This window comes from Nannospalax galili, unplaced genomic scaffold (genome assembly GCF_000622305.1).
Source record: "Nannospalax galili isolate Female #2095 unplaced genomic scaffold, S.galili_v1.0 scaffold162, whole genome shotgun sequence".
Taxonomy (NCBI): Eukaryota; Metazoa; Chordata; class Mammalia; order Rodentia; family Spalacidae; genus Nannospalax; species Nannospalax galili.
The window spans coordinates 687,293-705,319 of record NW_008350388.1 but is presented as its reverse complement, the minus strand read 5'-3'; the positions used below and the strand labels follow the sequence as shown (position 1 = coordinate 705,319).

At 43.2% G+C, this 18,027-nt stretch overlaps 1 protein-coding gene across 1 annotated transcript in view; it reads right to left on the bottom strand.

Annotated features, from left to right (window-relative positions):
* The window catches only part of Lama3 (laminin subunit alpha 3), a 265,360-nt gene that overhangs the window by 162,305 nt on the left and 85,028 nt on the right, over positions 1–18,027 (bottom strand). The window contains exons 8-12 of the mRNA XM_008847651.3: positions 17,651–17,769; positions 9,007–9,097; positions 7,101–7,232; positions 5,863–5,925; positions 4,245–4,379 (exon numbers count right to left, since the gene is read on the bottom strand). Of these exons, the coding sequence (XP_008845873.1) occupies positions 4,245–4,379; positions 5,863–5,925; positions 7,101–7,232; positions 9,007–9,097; positions 17,651–17,769 (540 nt within the window). The remainder of the gene's footprint in view (positions 1–4,244; positions 4,380–5,862; positions 5,926–7,100; positions 7,233–9,006; positions 9,098–17,650; positions 17,770–18,027) is intronic.

Genomic DNA, 18,027 nt, shown 5'->3' with positions numbered 1-18,027 from the left:
GAACCAGCCTGTGATACAATCTCCGCGGAGGGCTGTCCCTTCGGGTAAACATTCACTGGGAAGATCCTGCTTTCAGCCATTCCTGCACCTCCCCTCGTGATCCGGTGGCCGACAGATCGCGTACACAGAGGGAGTGCCCCGCAGCTTGGAACGGAACTTGCCTGGCAGCTGACAGCGACCCCCAGAGGTGCCAGCGTCAGGTAGCCGCGGAGAGCCAGGGACCCGTCTCAGCAACGCGGTGCGCGCAACCCGCGCACCCCAGCGGCGCGAGAGACCGGCGCCATGCCAGCAGCTGGCACTCCGAGATCCCCACGCCCCACACTCATGGGCATAGAAGACCACTGGTTTCCACAGGCCCACTCCATCCTTAGTTCTAAGTGCTAACAAACTGCATCAGAGGGAACAGAGGCGAGGAAGATAAAGAGGAAATGAAGAGGGTGAGAGAAAAGAAGGCAAGAATGAGGGGAGAGAAAAAGTGAAGAGTGGCTCCCTTCACCCTAACCACGCAAACCAAGGAAAATCACAGCTGCCTTCTGTGGTTGAAGAGGAAGTGCTGAACCAAATACAAATGTAAGTGTGTGTATGTATAGACACCTTTGCTTGCAATATGGTCTCTGTCTTAGTTTGTTTCTTCATTGCTGTGACAAAACACTCTGACCAGTACCAACTTGGGGAGGAAAGGGTTTATTTGTCTTACAACTCCCAGGTCGCAGTTCATCAGGGAGCCCAAGGTAGGAACTCAGGGCAGGAACCTGGAAGCAGGAGCTGGAGCACAGGCCATGGAGGAACGCTGCTTACTGGCTTGCTCCCTTGGCCCCTGCTCAGCCTGCTTTCTTATGCAACACAGGCCCACCTGCCCAGGGGTGGCACCACCCACAGTGGGCTGGGCCCTCCCATATCATGCATCAAGAAGATGCCCTTCAGACTTGGCCACAGGCCAGTCCAATAGAGGAAATTCCCTGATTGAAGCTCCCTCAACCTAGGTGTGTCAAGTTGACACTAAAGCTGTCCAGCACAGTCTCTTATTGATGATTTGATTCTATGCAAGAAATTATAGGGTCATGAGTGAATCAAAGACAAATGAGAAGAATATGACCTTTTATTTAAAGTCTGGAGTCAATTAACTTAATGTGAAACAAATTTAAGTCTGCAGTCTCAAGAACAGATTAGACATGTTTTAAAATTGCCCTTAAAGAAGATTTTGAAGATCTTTAAAGCAATAAAGAGCAAAGCCAGGAGAATGGTTTTTAGCTATGATATAACGGGCCATCTGATGTAGCAATCATGGCCACATTGATTTGATTTTGAAATCTAATGGATTAAGTCATTGACTCTCTCTAAAAATAGATCACAGGGGGATGGCCAGATGATTCAGTGGGTAAAAGCACTTCCCTTGAAAGCCTGACCACCTAAGGTTGATCCCAGGAATGCACATTAAAAAAAAAAAAATCAGAGTGCAGTAGAGCACATCTACAAGCCCAGTACTCCTATGGTAAGGTAAATCTCTTGGAAGCTTGTCAGCCAGCTGGCCTTGAGTACACAGCATGGCAGCAACAAGGGAGACCCTGCCTCAAAAGTGAGGTGGAAGGAGAGGACCAGTTCCTTAAAGTTGTCCTCTGACCCCTACATGTGTGCCAACACACACACACACACACACACACACACACACACACACACACCCTAATGAAATAAATTTTTGAAAATCACAAAGGCCACATTAATTTAAAAAAAAAAAAACAGAAAACACAGGAGAAGGGAGACCATCAGAGACAGGAAGCTTGTTCATCCCAACTTTTACCAGAATGTTTCAAATCTGAAGTAATGAGCTGCAGGTAAGGCGTGCATTTCCTGTACAACCCAGACAACAGTTAGTGAGTACCACAGGCTTCTGTGGGAGATATGTGCTTAGTACCCATCACTCCCCCACTGAGGGAAGACAGGTGAGCAGCTGCTCCCGCTTGATGTCAAAGCCTATGCCATGTTCTGCATCCACTCCTGAGCAGAACTGAGGAACACATGGAGAACAGGGAGGACTGGAGACTGGAGCGCATGGTTCATCTGCCCCTCTCTGCCTGGCAGGGTGAGCCTCTCTTCCTCCACTTTGAACCGTAGATGGGAACCAACATAGCCTAATGGCAAACATTTGCCACAGGGACCAGACAGTGCCTGCTGGTGTTCCTCTAGCCCTGTCACTCAAGACTGTGAGCAATTTTTGTAATTTTCATGCTTCCAGTGAGCTCCAAAGCTAAGGAGAACTTAGAAGCATAATCCAAACCACTCCACCAAAAATATGCACAAGAAGATAAATTCTTACTGTTTCTTTTTTTTTTTAAACCCTCTGACTCCAATCACTTATAACATGGGTGATGGGTATCATCTTTCTGTTACTGAGTGAAGAGCTTGTTAGTCAGATTTCAGCTTCTTTTCTGAAATATTTATTTTATTTTTATGTGTATCAGTGTTTGCCTGTATGTGTGTGCCTGGCGCCTGGGGAGGCCAGAGAAGGCATCTGATAGTTTTGTCGGCTTACCCAGGAGAGTCGCTTGGACTTTTTATATTTTTTATAATTCGTGCTAGCAGAATGCATCTGGAGCTGTGACTGGTAGAAAGGAGGAAGAAGGAAACTTCTGAGATATTTTCAGCCACAGAATTATTTTGCTTTTGCTGAAAGGATGGGTGCTAAATGGGAGCAACATGATGTCAGTAGACTACACAGAAAATCAGTGTGGGAAATGCTTGCCCACTGGTTGCTCCCAGAGTTCCCAACTAAGTGATAATGGGAGGGAAGGGAACAAGGATGCCTAGAGAATGTTGACCCATCATAGACTCACTTTAAACATTTGGTGGAAGACAGCAAGAGGAATGATTTGGCTGCTCCAACCCCTTCTCCCTGTTTTCACCACTCACACTCTCACCTGCTCCATACGTAGGATCCCCTACGTTTGGACTCTGGTGGATATCTGAAATGGAAGCCCCAACTCAGGCCTCCCTCTCACTAGTTCCTCATTTATCAAGATTTACAGTCTTTAGTTTAAAACAGCAACGTAAACAGACTGCAACCTCTGCTCTAAACCTTCAGAAATAATATTCTGTACAAGGACAAAGTTATCAAACCAAACCACAGAAGCAGTTTGGTACAGAATCTAACTATAGCATGATTCACACAGAGATTCGCCTGTCTTGATGTCCCACAGGAAATGCCTCAGAAAACCCCCAACTCTGACAGTGCATGGGTTAGCCAATTTACTAGATCCTCTTTTAATATATTTTCATTCTTCCAGTTCTATTCCTCTAGGGAACCCTAACAGTCCCTGACTGGCAGCACTGTTCGGGAGGTTGTAGGACCTTTGGGACATGGGGCCTAGCTGGAGGAAGTAGATGTGGGGAGATGGTAGCAAGCCTTGAGGTTTATAACCCCATCTTGCTTCCTGTCTCATCTCTGCTGCCTGTCTTGCTGTCACAGACAAGCTGGTACGCCTGTTGTATCTTCCCCACCATGATGGATTTATGTTCCTTCAAACTGTCAGCCAAAACAAATCCTTCCTCCTGTAAGTTCTTTCCTTCAGGTATTTTATCACAGTGACAAGAAAATTAACCAATCCAGTCTTCTTGCCCATGGTAAGCCTCATTCTGTTCCTGGAGTCGTGTTTCTTTCCTGCCTGGAGCCCAGACTGAAGAGTCATCCCATCTTTTTTCTCTTCCCTTCCCCTACAACAAATGGCCAGACAGGGGAAGAAGAGTGGGAGACAGAGTGGAGGGGATAAGGAAGAACCAGGCAACATCCATCCACTCCTTTGTCCACCCAGTATGCACTGTAGACCTATTACCCTCTAGGGACCAGTGCCTCCTCCTCTCCACATCCACCTCTTCAGTGACTCTGACTAGGATAGGACAGTAGGCTAGAAACAAGTGGGAGAGGGCTTTGTGCTTTCATGTGTCTATAGCTTTGTGTGCTGGGTTCCCTTGCCTTGTAGTACCTGCTTCCTCCTCTTGTCTACTTGGAAGGTTTCTAAACTATACTCTGCCTCTACAGCTAATTTTATGGCCCAAGAACTTGAATACCAGAGAGAAGTGACAAGGTCTTGAAGGACAGGGGAATGTCATGTCCATATATAAACAAGCCAGGGGTTAGGTTTTTAATCTTTAGGCCACGCCACTCTTCCAGAAAGATTCCTTGAGTTTTCTCAGGAGGCGGTTCATCCTGGGAGACTGATGATGGGTGCTGCTGTGTTTTGCTCACTCACCTTGGCATATAGGGAAAGAATAGGAGTCTGGGCGGCAGGAGTCACACCGGGGACCCTCAACTCCAGGGCGGCACAGGCACCGTCCGTAGTGATCACATATTTCAGGGAGAACACCTTCCAAGTCACAGTCACACCCTGCAAAGGACAAGATATTTTCAGAGGGGCCCTCCAACCTCTATGAAAGATCTATGGCTTTCGAGCCTTCTCAATTCAGAAAATGACATTGTAAAGGAAACAGTGCAGTCATGCCTGTGTGCAACCAGAGTGTTCAAATCTTGGTGCAGACATGATCTCCTGAGTATGTAGGTCCCTCTGTGTGTGCCATTATTGGCTTCCACGGGAAACTACCATGGCTCTAGAATGTAGCCTACAGACCAGGATTTGCTTATGAGAATGAGTGTATGTTTAAGATCTAAATAGATGCCCCCCCTTTTGAAAGTAGCATCCTTGTGTGGGACACAGCCTTGGATGTGCCAGCTGCTATTGTTTGAAGCTTGAATATCTCCCCAAAGCCCACCCATGCCTTAAAGGCTTGGTCCCCAGCCTGGGGCACTATTGAGAACCTTTAAGGAGGTGGGGTCTAGTAGAAAGAAGTGAAGTCATTGGGGTGTAGCCTCAAACAGGATACTGCCCCCCCAGCCTGGTTTCCTGGATACCATGAGGTGAACAGGGCTCCCCAAACACACACCACCATCATGAGGCACTGTGCTGCCACAGGCTCAAAGACACAGGGCCAAATGGCCATGAATTTTCCTACTTATAAGCTGATTATGCAAAATATTTTTGCCCAGTAGCAGAAAGCCGACGAACACAACAATCTGACACATAACTTTACTTGTTTTTTAATATGTATGTATATACATATAGTTTTATGTTCACATATATTATTGATTGAGTCCCAAACCCCATCCCCCAAACCCCACTGGAACATAAGCTCCAGGAGTGCCGGGAATTTTGCTGTTTGTACTATTAAGTCTCTAGCAACCAGACTGGTGTTTTGTACATGATGGTAACTTACACAACACAGGATTATCAGGTAGGTGTAACACATGCTTTAGTTACTGCTCACCTCTCCTCCCCAAGATCGGTTCCTGATCATTTCTGCAGATCTCAACCCAGGGCCTTTGTTTCTAGCTGCAGAGCTCCCCAGGTTCACCCTGAGCAGGTCCCCCTAATGTCACTTAGAGGGAGCCAGCTGGGTGCTGTGGCAGGCCTGTGTGGCTAGTGTGCCTTGGCAGCGGCTCCCTTGATGCCTTACTCCCTTCCTGCTGTTTCTGGGGTCACCTCCCAAATATACTGCTTATATTCAGCATCTTTTGTGGGGAAGGGATGTCCTGTTTGTGAAGAACTCAATAGGTCAGTAGACACTGACTGCTATGGAAGGCTTTTTTAGCAAGTCAGCAACATATAACTCAAATCCTGTTCAGTTTCCTGAACTGGACAGTGCCATTTCAAAAGACATACTGGAACTGAGAATAACCCAGAGACATCTGCAAAGGCCTTACCATGCTCCGGGAAGGACTTGAACTTGGAACTGGCAGTGCGTTCAGGAAGTAGGAAGGAAAGAAAGCATAATATTTTTATTGACGTTAAACCAAAAGGGAGATAGATGACTTGCCTTTTATATTGCCGGCTACTGGGTCTTCTGGACTTGGAGTATAAACAGGAGAGATGGGAATTCCTACAAAATAATTTATTACAAAAGCACAGAAAATGGTTACAGAGATGGAAGCGTAAACCACAGAGTTCTGGTTGCACTGAATAGAAAGAAGGCCTCACTCCCTTGGGGAAAAGAAACCGGTAAAGACTAGTGTATGGAAAGGCCTGAGCACTCTGTGCCAAACATGCCTCATAATTGAAGTCAGACTGTTTTGCAGATTAGCAAACATAAATAGCTGAGTTCTATGCTCACAACAGCTAAATCACAACAGCTATGTCACAACAGCTATGTCACAACAGCTATGCCCAAACAGGGGCAGAGTTAGTTGTTTTTTTGTTATTTGTTTTGGTTTAGTTTTTTTTTTGTTTGTTTACATTATTGGTTTTGTTTTGGTTAGGTAAAATTAAGACTAGCTTTCTAAAATGATTTCTCTCAAGTTTTTCCTCCGAAAATTGTTTATTCTACAAATGATTCAAGTTTCTTCTTCCATTTTGTTTCCACCAAAAAAGGCAAAGACAAATTCTGTTCAGCTCTCATTCAATAGTCACGGCTTGAGGGAGGGAGGGAGGGAAGGGAGGTAAGGGCCTTCATAATTTATGCTCCTGTGCACCAGGAAAGGGAAAGCACATCTTCTCAGGCCCCAAAATATGACACACACTACAGGTATACAAAGAAATGCCTGGAAGCATGTAACATTTCTTCTAGGTCTGTTGAGTCTCACTCAAGGGTTATGATCAGGTTGAAATTGTCAATATTCAAGGGAGGGAGGGAAGGGAGGTAAGGGCCTTCATAATTTATGCTCCTGTGCACCAGGAAAGGGAAAGCACATCTTCTCAGGCCCCAAAATATGACACACACTACAGGTATACAAAGAAATGCCTGGAAGCATGTAACATTTCTTCTAGGTCTGTTGAGTCTCACTCAAGGGTTATGATCAGGTTGAAATTGTCAATATTCAAGCTCTTCGACCTACTAAAATGGCAATGTCTATGGTTCAATGTGAACACCTAGCTAAATATGACTCTAAATTTTGTATTAAGAACTCAGGGAAATGCTTTCATGTAAATGTGACCTACCTGGTTCTGTTTCTAACCCTCACACATCCTCCACCCCCCGACCATATCCTCCACTGCTAGTGCATAAAGGCCCACTATGGGTTAGGAAGAGTAGCCTCTCATTCTGCGCCTGATACTCACTCAAGCAAAATGGGAAATTATAGTATCCATCTGCACACTCTGCACAGTTGTCTCCTTGGAAATTCGGCTTACAGTGACATCGGCCTGAGCCCTGTTCACAGTCTTCTGCACGTTCAGGGTCACAGCTACAAGCTAAGAGAAATGATGGTTGCCAAGTGATCAGTCCTTCTCTGTACTTCATAAAGCAGACATGTCCCTACTTCTCAGCAAGACTGCAGGCTGGCTTGGTGGTCAACAGTTGTTCTTGAAAGGGCAGTCTGTTTCCCAATCCACACCTGACTGGGGGCTCTTGCTACCTGGCCCTCATGGGCCAGCAGAGAGCACAGTTCTCAAGGATGTTTTTTATGGGAATTGAGACTTGCCTGGCTCATTGAGCAAGAGGCAAAGCCTGCAGAGACAACGGTCAGGGGCTGTGTGAGGAGGTAGATGTGCTATAAGTTTTGGAAGTCTGCTGAGAACAGCCTTTCCCGGCCTCAACCCCAACTGGGAATGTCCACATATGACATATGACCATCATTACACAGTTGATGGCTACACAAATGTAGGATACATGGACACAGACATGTCGTCTGTCCACAGAAGGATCATACCATCACCTAACAGACTCCAGTGATACGGACCACTGAGGCAGTGTTTGCAGCCTAGCCCGATTGGAGTTTGCATATCAACCTTTCAAGATGAGTGGAGAATAGCATTTCGGGCTTCCCTTGACCTGGTAGGCTTTGATCCTGGATAGCAAGATTCTGTCATTGTTCTTCAAATCTCATTGGAAAACTAGGAGAACTGGTATCTATTGATATTATGATTTGTTTAAAAGCCATGTATCCTATGGATCTTTATGGTAAGCCTCTAATTCCCCTATGGACCACTTCAGTGATGAAGAAAAAATCCAGGAAAGCAGTATTTAAAAAGTAAGGCCCACGCAGGTACAATCACATTCATTACATCCTGTTTTCCTTTACTGATGCCTATGCTTTGTGGGCACAAGGCAAGAGACAGACAAGCTTTGCAAGATGATGAGAAGAGGGAAGGAAGGCAGAAATATTTTTTTAACAACTAAGAATATTCTAGAGAGAAGCAAATCACTTGGCATGTTCCCTGGAATATGCAAATGTCCTCAAATGTTCATGGTGTGTTGAATTCACTAGGGGAGGGGGCACAGAAACCAGCTTCAGGGCTGGAATTGTTTTCCAACTGTAACAACCATAATATGGAAAAGGCTATGGGTATGTGGTCCGTGATCCACGGGGCAAAGACAACTGTTCCCACCAGTCACAAAGTCTTTCTCAATAATCAGTCTGTTGAGGTACAATTATGCAAGACAGAAACAAACTATAGCCTGAATCTACCAACTGGAAGTTCTTTCATTCACGTGAAAACATTTACTGAGATCCCTTGGCTTCCTCCTATCTAGGAATGAGAAAAAAATTTCTATGTCCTAAGTTTGTTGTGGACAAATAAGATGTTCATGAAAGTACTCAATCCCTTGTATATAGTAAGGGCTCAGTTAATGGTAGCCTAACACTGTGATTGTTATTAAATCTTCCTTACTTGTGACTGTGCTGTTTAGTGCTAGTTCTGACAGAAACTACTGGAGATCAGAGACATATGTCAAACAATAGAAAATGGCAGGAGTAACATTTATTGCAGGCCAATATGTGACAGGGCTAACGACTTCCTAGATTTTTATGGCATTTCATTATATTTTATAAAATATATTATCATTATCATTTACATATGAGAAATCTGGGGCTCAGAGAGATTATGTAAGTACCTGAGGTAACACAGTTAGGAAGAATCAATAATGTGAAGGAGGGGAACAAAGCTCATCAACCAGTTCCCAAGTCTAATGACATCCTCAGAGCAGTACGCAGTCTAAGACACATGAATTTGACATGAGACTTACGAATGCAGCCATGGGGGGCATCGACTGGAACTCCATAAGGGCGATAATAACCCTTGGCACATTTTTCACAGTTCACACCAGCTGTGTTGTGCTAGGAAGAAGCAGAAGAATCTTAGCAGGGTGGATTCTGGAGAAGCCCAGCAATCTGTATTTTGTACTACCCTGTCATGGGACTCATTCTGTCACATACCACTGGAATTCCAAAAATCCCTAAAAGCATAATCGTTGATCTTGACCTTGGGTCTCTAAGGTGTGCACAGGACATTGACTTGATCTTGGCTCTGAAATCCCCCTCCCCTCCCCCACTGGAAGAGAAGTGAGAAAAAGTTCAACAAACTGGCAGCTGGGCTCTCTCCTCTACCAAAAAGTTTCCTTTAATGAAACACTTGACATTTGAGTAAGGAAAACAAAATAACCCCCAAGGACTAGTCCCTATAGCTTCTTTCAGAAGAACTGATGAATAATTACCACCTTCAGTTTAGCTCAGGGAGTATTTATATCTTTTCCACTTTGGGAAGGAATAGCATACACGGATCTCTCTTTCCAGTCATGCTAACTTTATCTGTGTTTTAGTCATGAAGCCATTCTCTAGACACTTTTATTATGTGAATGGAAAATGTTGGCATGAGGCTTATGCACAGAGCTTATTTCAAAGTAGAATCTAGAGTGACATTTTCTAGTTCATGGTTAATCCTTATAATTGCCACAAAATCAAATTACCCAGTATGCATCATCAGTTTCCGAGAAATACACACTATGGGTCTAGCTCAATTCTGTTTCTGACTTAGGAAGGATTTAGGAAGACATTGTTCTTTCATTAATGAGAGGAAAGGGAAAAGGGAATTAACAAGAATGAATACACTGCAACTCACACAAAGTCTACACAGAAACACAGGCAAGAACAAAGGCCCAGTCTGTGCCCTCTCCCCTGCATTAGAGGGTTTTATTAACTACAGACCCTTAGTGATTACCGCTCCTTGTCCTGTGGGCTAAAATCTGAATCCACTTTAGCAGTGAGGTCAAACATGCTGACCACCCCTCTGGCTTCACATTTGCATCATTAACGTTGTAGACAAATAAGAAACAGCTGTGGTCCACTGCTCTTCCCACCAAACCTGACTGACCCTCCACTCTTGCTTGCCACTGTGACTTCTGATGGAGGACTCCAGGCTAACTGTGGCTGACAATCCATTTTGAGTAGAAAATGAGAAACATTCTCTGAGGTGGGCAGCCTTTGCCCTCTACCCCAGATCATGCTTAAAGAGCCGGGAAAGACCAAGAGAGAGCAACACATTACAGATGAAATGGTGCCTGTAGCTTGCTTGAAATTTGGGGTTTATTTTTTTAGTAACTGCACAGTCTGAGGGCAAGTCATACCACTGTATCTATGGACACCAGGGTCCTGGCTGGACCAAGGATACAGTTGGCACCATAATTTTTCCACTGGAAGTCTGGAGGAATCAGTCCTGCTGTGAGAAGCATGTGTTGGAAGTTGTGTTTGCACAAGGCTGAACATCAAATGGGTGCCCCGGAGACACACGTTGAAGCCTGGCATGGGTACAGGGAGCATGTCTGAAGACAGAAAGCCTGCCTCCTGCCTACCTGCTGCTCCACCCAAAGAGACTGTGTGTGTGTGTGTGTGTGTGTGTGTGAGAGAGAGAGAGAGAGAGAGAGAGAGAGAGAGAGAGACAGAGACAGAGAGAGACAGAGACAGAAAGTATGTGTGTGTTTGAGAGAGAGAGAGTTCAGGCATGTGTATGGTTCAAGTGTGTGTGTGTGTGTGTGTGTGTGTGTGTGTGTGTTCAATTTCTCAGGAAGGCTGCCATTTTTGACACAGGGTCTCTCATTGGCTTGGAACTTACCAATTAGGCTAGGTTGCATGGCCAGCAGGCCCCAGGGATCCTCTACCCATGTCCACCTCCCCAGTGCTGGGATTTTAAGTGCATACCACCATGCCTGGCTTTAAAAAAATTTTTACATTTAAGTCCCCAGTGCTGGGATTTTAAGTGCATACCACCATGCCTGGCTTTAAAAAAAATTTTACATTTAAGTGCGGGTGTGTGTGTGTGTGTGTGTGTGTGTGTGTGTGTGTGTAGACATGTGCATGGCATGGCATGGCATGACATGGCATGTGAATGCAAGTCATAGAACAACTTGCAAGAGTTGGTTCTCTCTTTCCACTGTGGGCTCCAGGGACCAAACAAAGGTTTTCAGGCATGTGCTGCAATGTATGTTAACCCACTGAGCCCCCTCACTGGCTGGCACCTGGCTTTTTTACGGGGGAGGGTCTGTGAACTGAACCCAAGCTTGCACTTTCCTGACTGAACCATCTCCCCAGCCCCCAGAGAGACTTTCTAGGGAGTGGTCACCTAGAAGCCAGGCCCTGCTATGATTGGTCTTAAGTATGAATTCCTCCAAATAGAGCTTTCCAACAAACACTGAGGAGATGGTTCTCTTTACTAACCCCAAAGCCCCTCATGACCTAAACTTTGACGCCTTTCTGGAATTACCTACCCCAACTCACTCCTCTCTGGCTACACTGGGTTCCTTGCTCCTGTCTAAGGCCTTTTGCCCATCTGGGAACTGGAAAGCGAGAATGTACCTACTCACAGTGGCCACCTGGCTCATTCCCTCACTTCTTTGAGGTTTCTACTCAAATGCTACATCTCAGGAAACTGGCTACCTTACTTACACCACATCTCACACCATAACCCAACAGTTAAAGGGAGATGCAAGAAATGAATCAATAGCATGGGAGAACCGATATGTCTCTGATAACTGCTTGCTCTATGGGACAATAATCTGGCTCCCCATGTCATGGAGCTTGACTACCTGATACAGTTTGGACTCACCACCTCCAAATCCAAGGGTTGAAACATAACGGTCAGTGTGATAGTGTTAAGTGGTAGGGGCTTTGCAAGGTTATTAGGCCAAGATTCTCCTCCTTTGTGAGTGGGATTAAGGCCCTTGTAAAGACTTCATGCAACATTGCTCTTTCACTGTCCTGCATCCCACCATGTGCAAATGTAGCCTTCCTTTCTCCCAAAGGATGTAGCAATGAGTCCCTATTTTGGAAGCCAAAAGGCACCCTCACCAGACAACTGAACTGGTTGACATCTTATCTCATACTCTACAACCTCAAGAACCATGAGAAAATAAAAGTTTATTCTTTATGAGCTATCCAGTCTCAGGTATTTTGTTACAGCAGCAAAACCAGACTAAGACACTGTGAAGGTCTCCAGGGTCAACCTGCCTAGGTGTGCTCTGAGTTGATGGCAGGTAATTCATTTCTCCCCATAGGTACTGCACAGAAGTCATGGGATACAGCCCAGTTTCCCAGTTGCTACATTTCTGAGAGGCAGAATTTGCTCTAGGATATGTGTTCATACCTAAACTTGATCTTGAAGCATCACCAAGCTGACTGGCCCTGCAGCACCTAGTCTTCTCTCTTCCCTGTCAAGATTCCCATGTCCTTTCATACACGACTATTCATCCACTAATCATCTGATTTGTGTGTGTGCATTTTGGAGTAAGTCATAGATGCCAATCGCTTTCTGCCAAATTCATAAGCAAGCATTTAATTAACTGAAGTTCAAAATTTGTTTATGATTTTTGTTCTTTTGGCATAAAATATATACTTAATTTCTATCCCCAAATGAAGAACCGACTTCCCCAACACCGTTTATAAAATGTCCCTCTCTTCCACTGAATGGCACGGCATCTTAAGTCAAATGCTCATACTTCCATGAGTCAGCTGTGGCTGCTAGTTTCTGATGGGCTATAATCCCTGCATTGACTCCATACTCATTACAGATCCTCAATAGTTTTGATGTCTCCGAAGACCAGTTTCACCAAGTCCCTTAATTTCTAATTATCTAGTCTTGAGGGTTCTTCTGCTACTAAGAAGTCCAGAATCAGCTTGTCGATCTTCACACAAGTCCTATTGAGAGTCTGATTGTTATTGCATCTAATTTATAAATTGACTTCAGAGAAATAACATGTTTCTAGTGTTAAGTCTGAAGGCTCCACATGAGCCTTCTTTTAAAAATTTCAATATCGTTTTAGAAGTTTGATGACAGCTCCACAATCCATGCCTTCTCTTGCCTCTTGAAACATGTTTAAATCATTCTGGCATTCACAGCTGTATGCCCTGTCAATTGTGTGTATTTGTGTTTGCCCTCTAACTTGGATCTTTTGAAATTCCTGGTCTGTTCACACGACACACTTTTCTGATTTTCATCTCATAATGGGTTCTGGAAAGATGGCATATTTTACTTCTTCAATATCTTTTCTGTTGTGTTGTAGGACTTGTGGCAGAACAGAACAGAATCATGTGTATTCCATCTGCTACTGGCTCCCATCTCTTAGTTTTATGAGGTGCATATATGAAATAGAGGCAGTTTGGGAACAAGGAGACGAATACACCAAGCATACAAACAACTAGGCAGCAAGCTTAAGACTTAGATAGAAAGTCTGTCTTGCAGGGGAGACTGGAATTCATTTTGGCTAACAGAATACACTCAAGCATCTGGGTAATCTTCAGTTTTAGTATATACAGCAAAAAAATAAACCCAAGAAGGAACTGATGGAAAAAATCATTACACTGAAGCCTCCTTTCACTGATCTCCCCCACTGATGTTTTGCTATGGCAAATTTCCAATTTCCCAGTAAACAGTTATACAAGTCCCATCTACAGATGACAACGAGCAATCTATTCCATTTGATTGACCTCATAATCATTCACCTACTTCTTTGACTATTCATCCACTAATCTTCTGATTTGTGTGTGTGTGTGTGCATTTTGGAGTAAGTCATAGATGCCAATTGCTTTCCGCCAAATTCATAAGCGTGGATTTAATTAACTGAAGTTCAAAATTTGTTTATCATTTTTGTTCTTTTGGCATAAAATATATATACAATACATACAAGACTCTTAGTTGTGTGTTCGCCAAGTTAGATACATACAAATAAGAAACTCAATTTCTTATCTAGGTACTGAGCAACACATCACCCCAGAAAGTCCCCATGTTCCTTCACAGTCAGCCCCACCACCTCCTCCTTAGAGCCAAGCACACGTTTCTGATTTTTTTCCTCTACTGATTCATCTTGTGTCTCAGAATTTCATTTCGATGGCTGTCACACACCAGGAACTCTTCTGTGTAAGCTCATTTCCACTTGCCATAGTGGTCTTGAGATTCTTATGTGTTGCTGCCTACATCATCGGTTTGGCGTTCCCTATTGTCCCTTCATATCCTGCTGCACAAACATGCCAGAATTTCTCATCTGTTCTATGACTGATGAGGACCTAGGCTGTTTCCATTTTGAGGCTGTTTGCATACATCTGCTCTAAATTACCCATAAACAAACACCCTTGTTTCTTGTAGATAAATTCTTTAGAGTAGGACTTGTCTTATAGTATGTTGGTGTATATTTCATTTTGTTTTATAAATTGTCAGATCTTCCCCTGAAGCAGTGGTATACCATTTTTCATTTACACCAACAATGCATGATGGGTACAGTTGCTCCAGATGCTCACCAAAATTTAGTGTTGCTAGCCTTTTTTTTTTTTTTTGGCAAGTGTATTTTTATATGTATGAGTGTTTTGCCTGTGTGTGTGTGTGTGTGTACCGCATGTGCATGCCTGGTGCCCATGGAGGTCAGAAGAGGGCATCGGACACCCCAGAATTGTAGTTATCTCTCCAGCCCCAGCTAGCCTTTTTAGTAACTGCCATGGGAGTGAGCATGTGACAGGAGACTGGTGTAATTTTGATTTGTACTTCTCTCATGACTGAGAATGTTCTGCCTTTTACTGTTAGCTTATACCTGCCTTTGAAAGAGGTTGCTTAAATAGTTTGCATACTTGGGGGATTACCATATAACCGGAGTTTATAAACTCTTTATAAGCCGTGGTTACTGACCATTGGACAGACTTGGGTTTTGTGAATATTTTCCGCCTGTCTGTAGCTTGTCCATTTATTTTCCTAAGTGCAGAAGTTTTAAATTTTAATGAAATGTAAGTTATCTTTCATGCTTACTGCTTTCTGTGACATAAGGAGACTTTGCTCATCTTCTGAATCACAAAGGTATATGTCTATATTTTTCTCCAAAACTTGACAGTTTTAGTTTAACTTTACATCCATGTTTCATACCAAATTAATTTTATATGATTTGAGAAGGGATCAAGGCTTATGTTTTCCATATAAAATCTAGTTATTCCAGAACCATTTGTTGAAAGGTCTTATTCTGTCCCTGTTGGATTGCTTTTCTGCTTCTACCAAGCTCCAACTGTTCACAGATATGAGTCTGTCTCTGAGCTCCCTAGTCTATTACACTGAAAAATTAGCCCACAGTTATGGCAGTTTTACACTGGTTTTTATCAACACAGGTCTACTATGGCTTTGAAACAAAATAATACAAATCCTCCAGATTTTTGTTCTTTTGTTTTATGTACATTTATTTATTTTTAAAGAATTTATTTTAAGCCAGGTGTGGTGGCGCATGCCTTTAATCCCACAGCACTTGGGAGGCAGAGGCAGGTGGATCTCTGTGAGTTCAAGGCCAGCCTGGCCTAAACAGTGAGTTCCAGGACAGCTGGGGCTACAGGGAGACCCTGTCTCAAAGTGACCCCCCAAAAAAACCATTTTGGGAGTTGGAGAGATGACTCAGCAGTTAAGAGCACTGGCTGCTCTTGCAGAGGACCAGGGTTCAATTCCCAGTACCCACCTGGTGGCTAACAACCATTCACAACTCCAGTTTCAGGCGATCAAGACTCTCTTCTTCCTTCCGCAGACATTGCATGACATGAATGTGCTTATATACATGCAGGCAATACACTCATAAACATAAAAATAATAAATAAAATATTGTTTTAATTTTCTTTTTTATTTATGTATGTGTATATGTGCATGTGGATGCCTGCAGAAGGCAGAGAGGGTGTTAGATCCTCTGGAGTTAGAGTTATAGGCGGTTGAGAGCTGTCCAATGTGGGTACTGGGAAATGAACTTGGGTCCTCTGCAACAGCAGCAAGTGCTCTTAACCACTGAGCTATTTCTCCAGCCCCTACATTTATTTTTAAAGGATACAAAAAGCATAAAAATTGTATGTGTTTATGGAGTACCATTCAAAGTTTTGATACATGGATGTACTGTAATATTTTATCATGATCATCATGTCTATCTTTTAAAACATTTTTCATCACATTATAGTGATAAAAACCTCTAGATTTATGAAGATGATTTTGGATATTTCTGGTTATATATCCATAAAATCTTCAGAATCCATTTGCCAATTTCTCCTCCAAACCCTACACATTAAATCTTTGGATCAGTTTGAGGGCAGTGGAAATCTCAACAATGCTGAGTCTTTCTACCCTGAAGCATATTATCCTTTTTGTCTTATTTAGTCCTTCCTAAATCTCTCTCAGCAGTGCTTTCAAGCTTTAGTCTTGCACGCTTTTGTTACATTTATTCTAATTATTTTATATTTTTGATATTTTTATGCATGTGTGTAAATATGTGTGCGTGTGCACGTTTGTGTGTTTGTGGGTGTTGATGGGGAATCGTGCAGGTGCAGGTGTGTACACAGAGGCTAGAGGTAACAACCTCAGGTGTCATCCTCAGAATGCTCCTCCACGTCCTTTGAGATAGGTTCTGTCATTACACTAACCTCGCTGGCAACAAGCCCCAGGGATCTGTGCCCACCTCCCAATACTGAGATCATAGGTGTGTGACACCATGCCCCACACCTTCACATGGGTTCTGAGGATTCAGTTCAGGTCCTTGTGCAAGCACTTTACCAACTGAGTCATCTTATCAATGCTATTTTTGAGACTTTTTAATTGAATTTTATTTCATTTCTTTACTGTTTGCTATTAGTAAATCAAAATGCAATGCATTTTAATTTTATCTTTGTGTCTCGCAATCTTACTAAATCTACTCATTCGTTCTAATATTTGTTTTGTACATGCTTTAGAATGTTTTACACAAATAATCATGCCATCTGAAAAGAGATAGTCTTACTTCTTTCATTTCTTTTCCCTTGCTTTATCACATGCTTGAGAATTCTATGTCACTGTTGAACAGAACTAATACCATTCTGACCTTATTCCCAACATTTAGAAGAGTTTATTTTTTATTTTATTGATATGAGGTTAGTTGTAGAAATCCACTTCTAGTCTGCTGGGAATCCCAGTAAGCCCGGGTGTGATACATAGGTGCAGACAGTGCTGCACACCTCGGGTCTGTGGCAGACATCATTAGCTGATCATGATGCACCTCCTTGTTGCTTCTAGATTCAGAATCTGTCTGAAAATGAGAGTTAAGACCAATACCAAGGTTCATACCTTTTGCTTTTCTAAATACAGCCTTTCTAGCACAAGATATGTAGAGCACTCAAGGATGGCATCCAGGTATTCTATTTAGGCAAATTCCAAAATGAAGGACCTAATCAGAGGAGTCTGAACAAATACACCATAGTCTTTTCCCCACAACCCCTAAAACACATCCAGGTAAAAGGCTTTTGGAGAACAGGTCTTAGGACATACTTCCAATTCCTTATCATTGTCTCCCCAGCATTTTGAAGCAGGGCTTACTGAATGCTCATTCCCTGAATGACACATCCACTCTGGTTTAAGCAGTTTCTCACCTGGCAATTGATGCAGACTCCACCACCTATGTAGATGCCTTTGATGTTCAAGCTTGCCTGTTGCTGCTCAACATCTGGATCATAGTAACAGTCAGTGGCGTGCCCATGGCAGTTGCAGGCTGAAAAAAAAGCACTCTAGATAAATGTTCCATTATCACTATGGGACATTTAATAAATTCCCCAGACAGGATATTGCTCAAGGACCTCTAATAAAGTCTATTCTGGAACACCAGGGACATTGTAGAGAATTTCAGTGATTTTTACACAAAGACATTATGTATTTTTTTTTTGTCTTTTTTTTTGGAGACATGTATTTTATGGTTCCTTCTATTTGATATTAAATGAAATGTCTCTCCTTTTTTCCAAAAAAAAGGTAA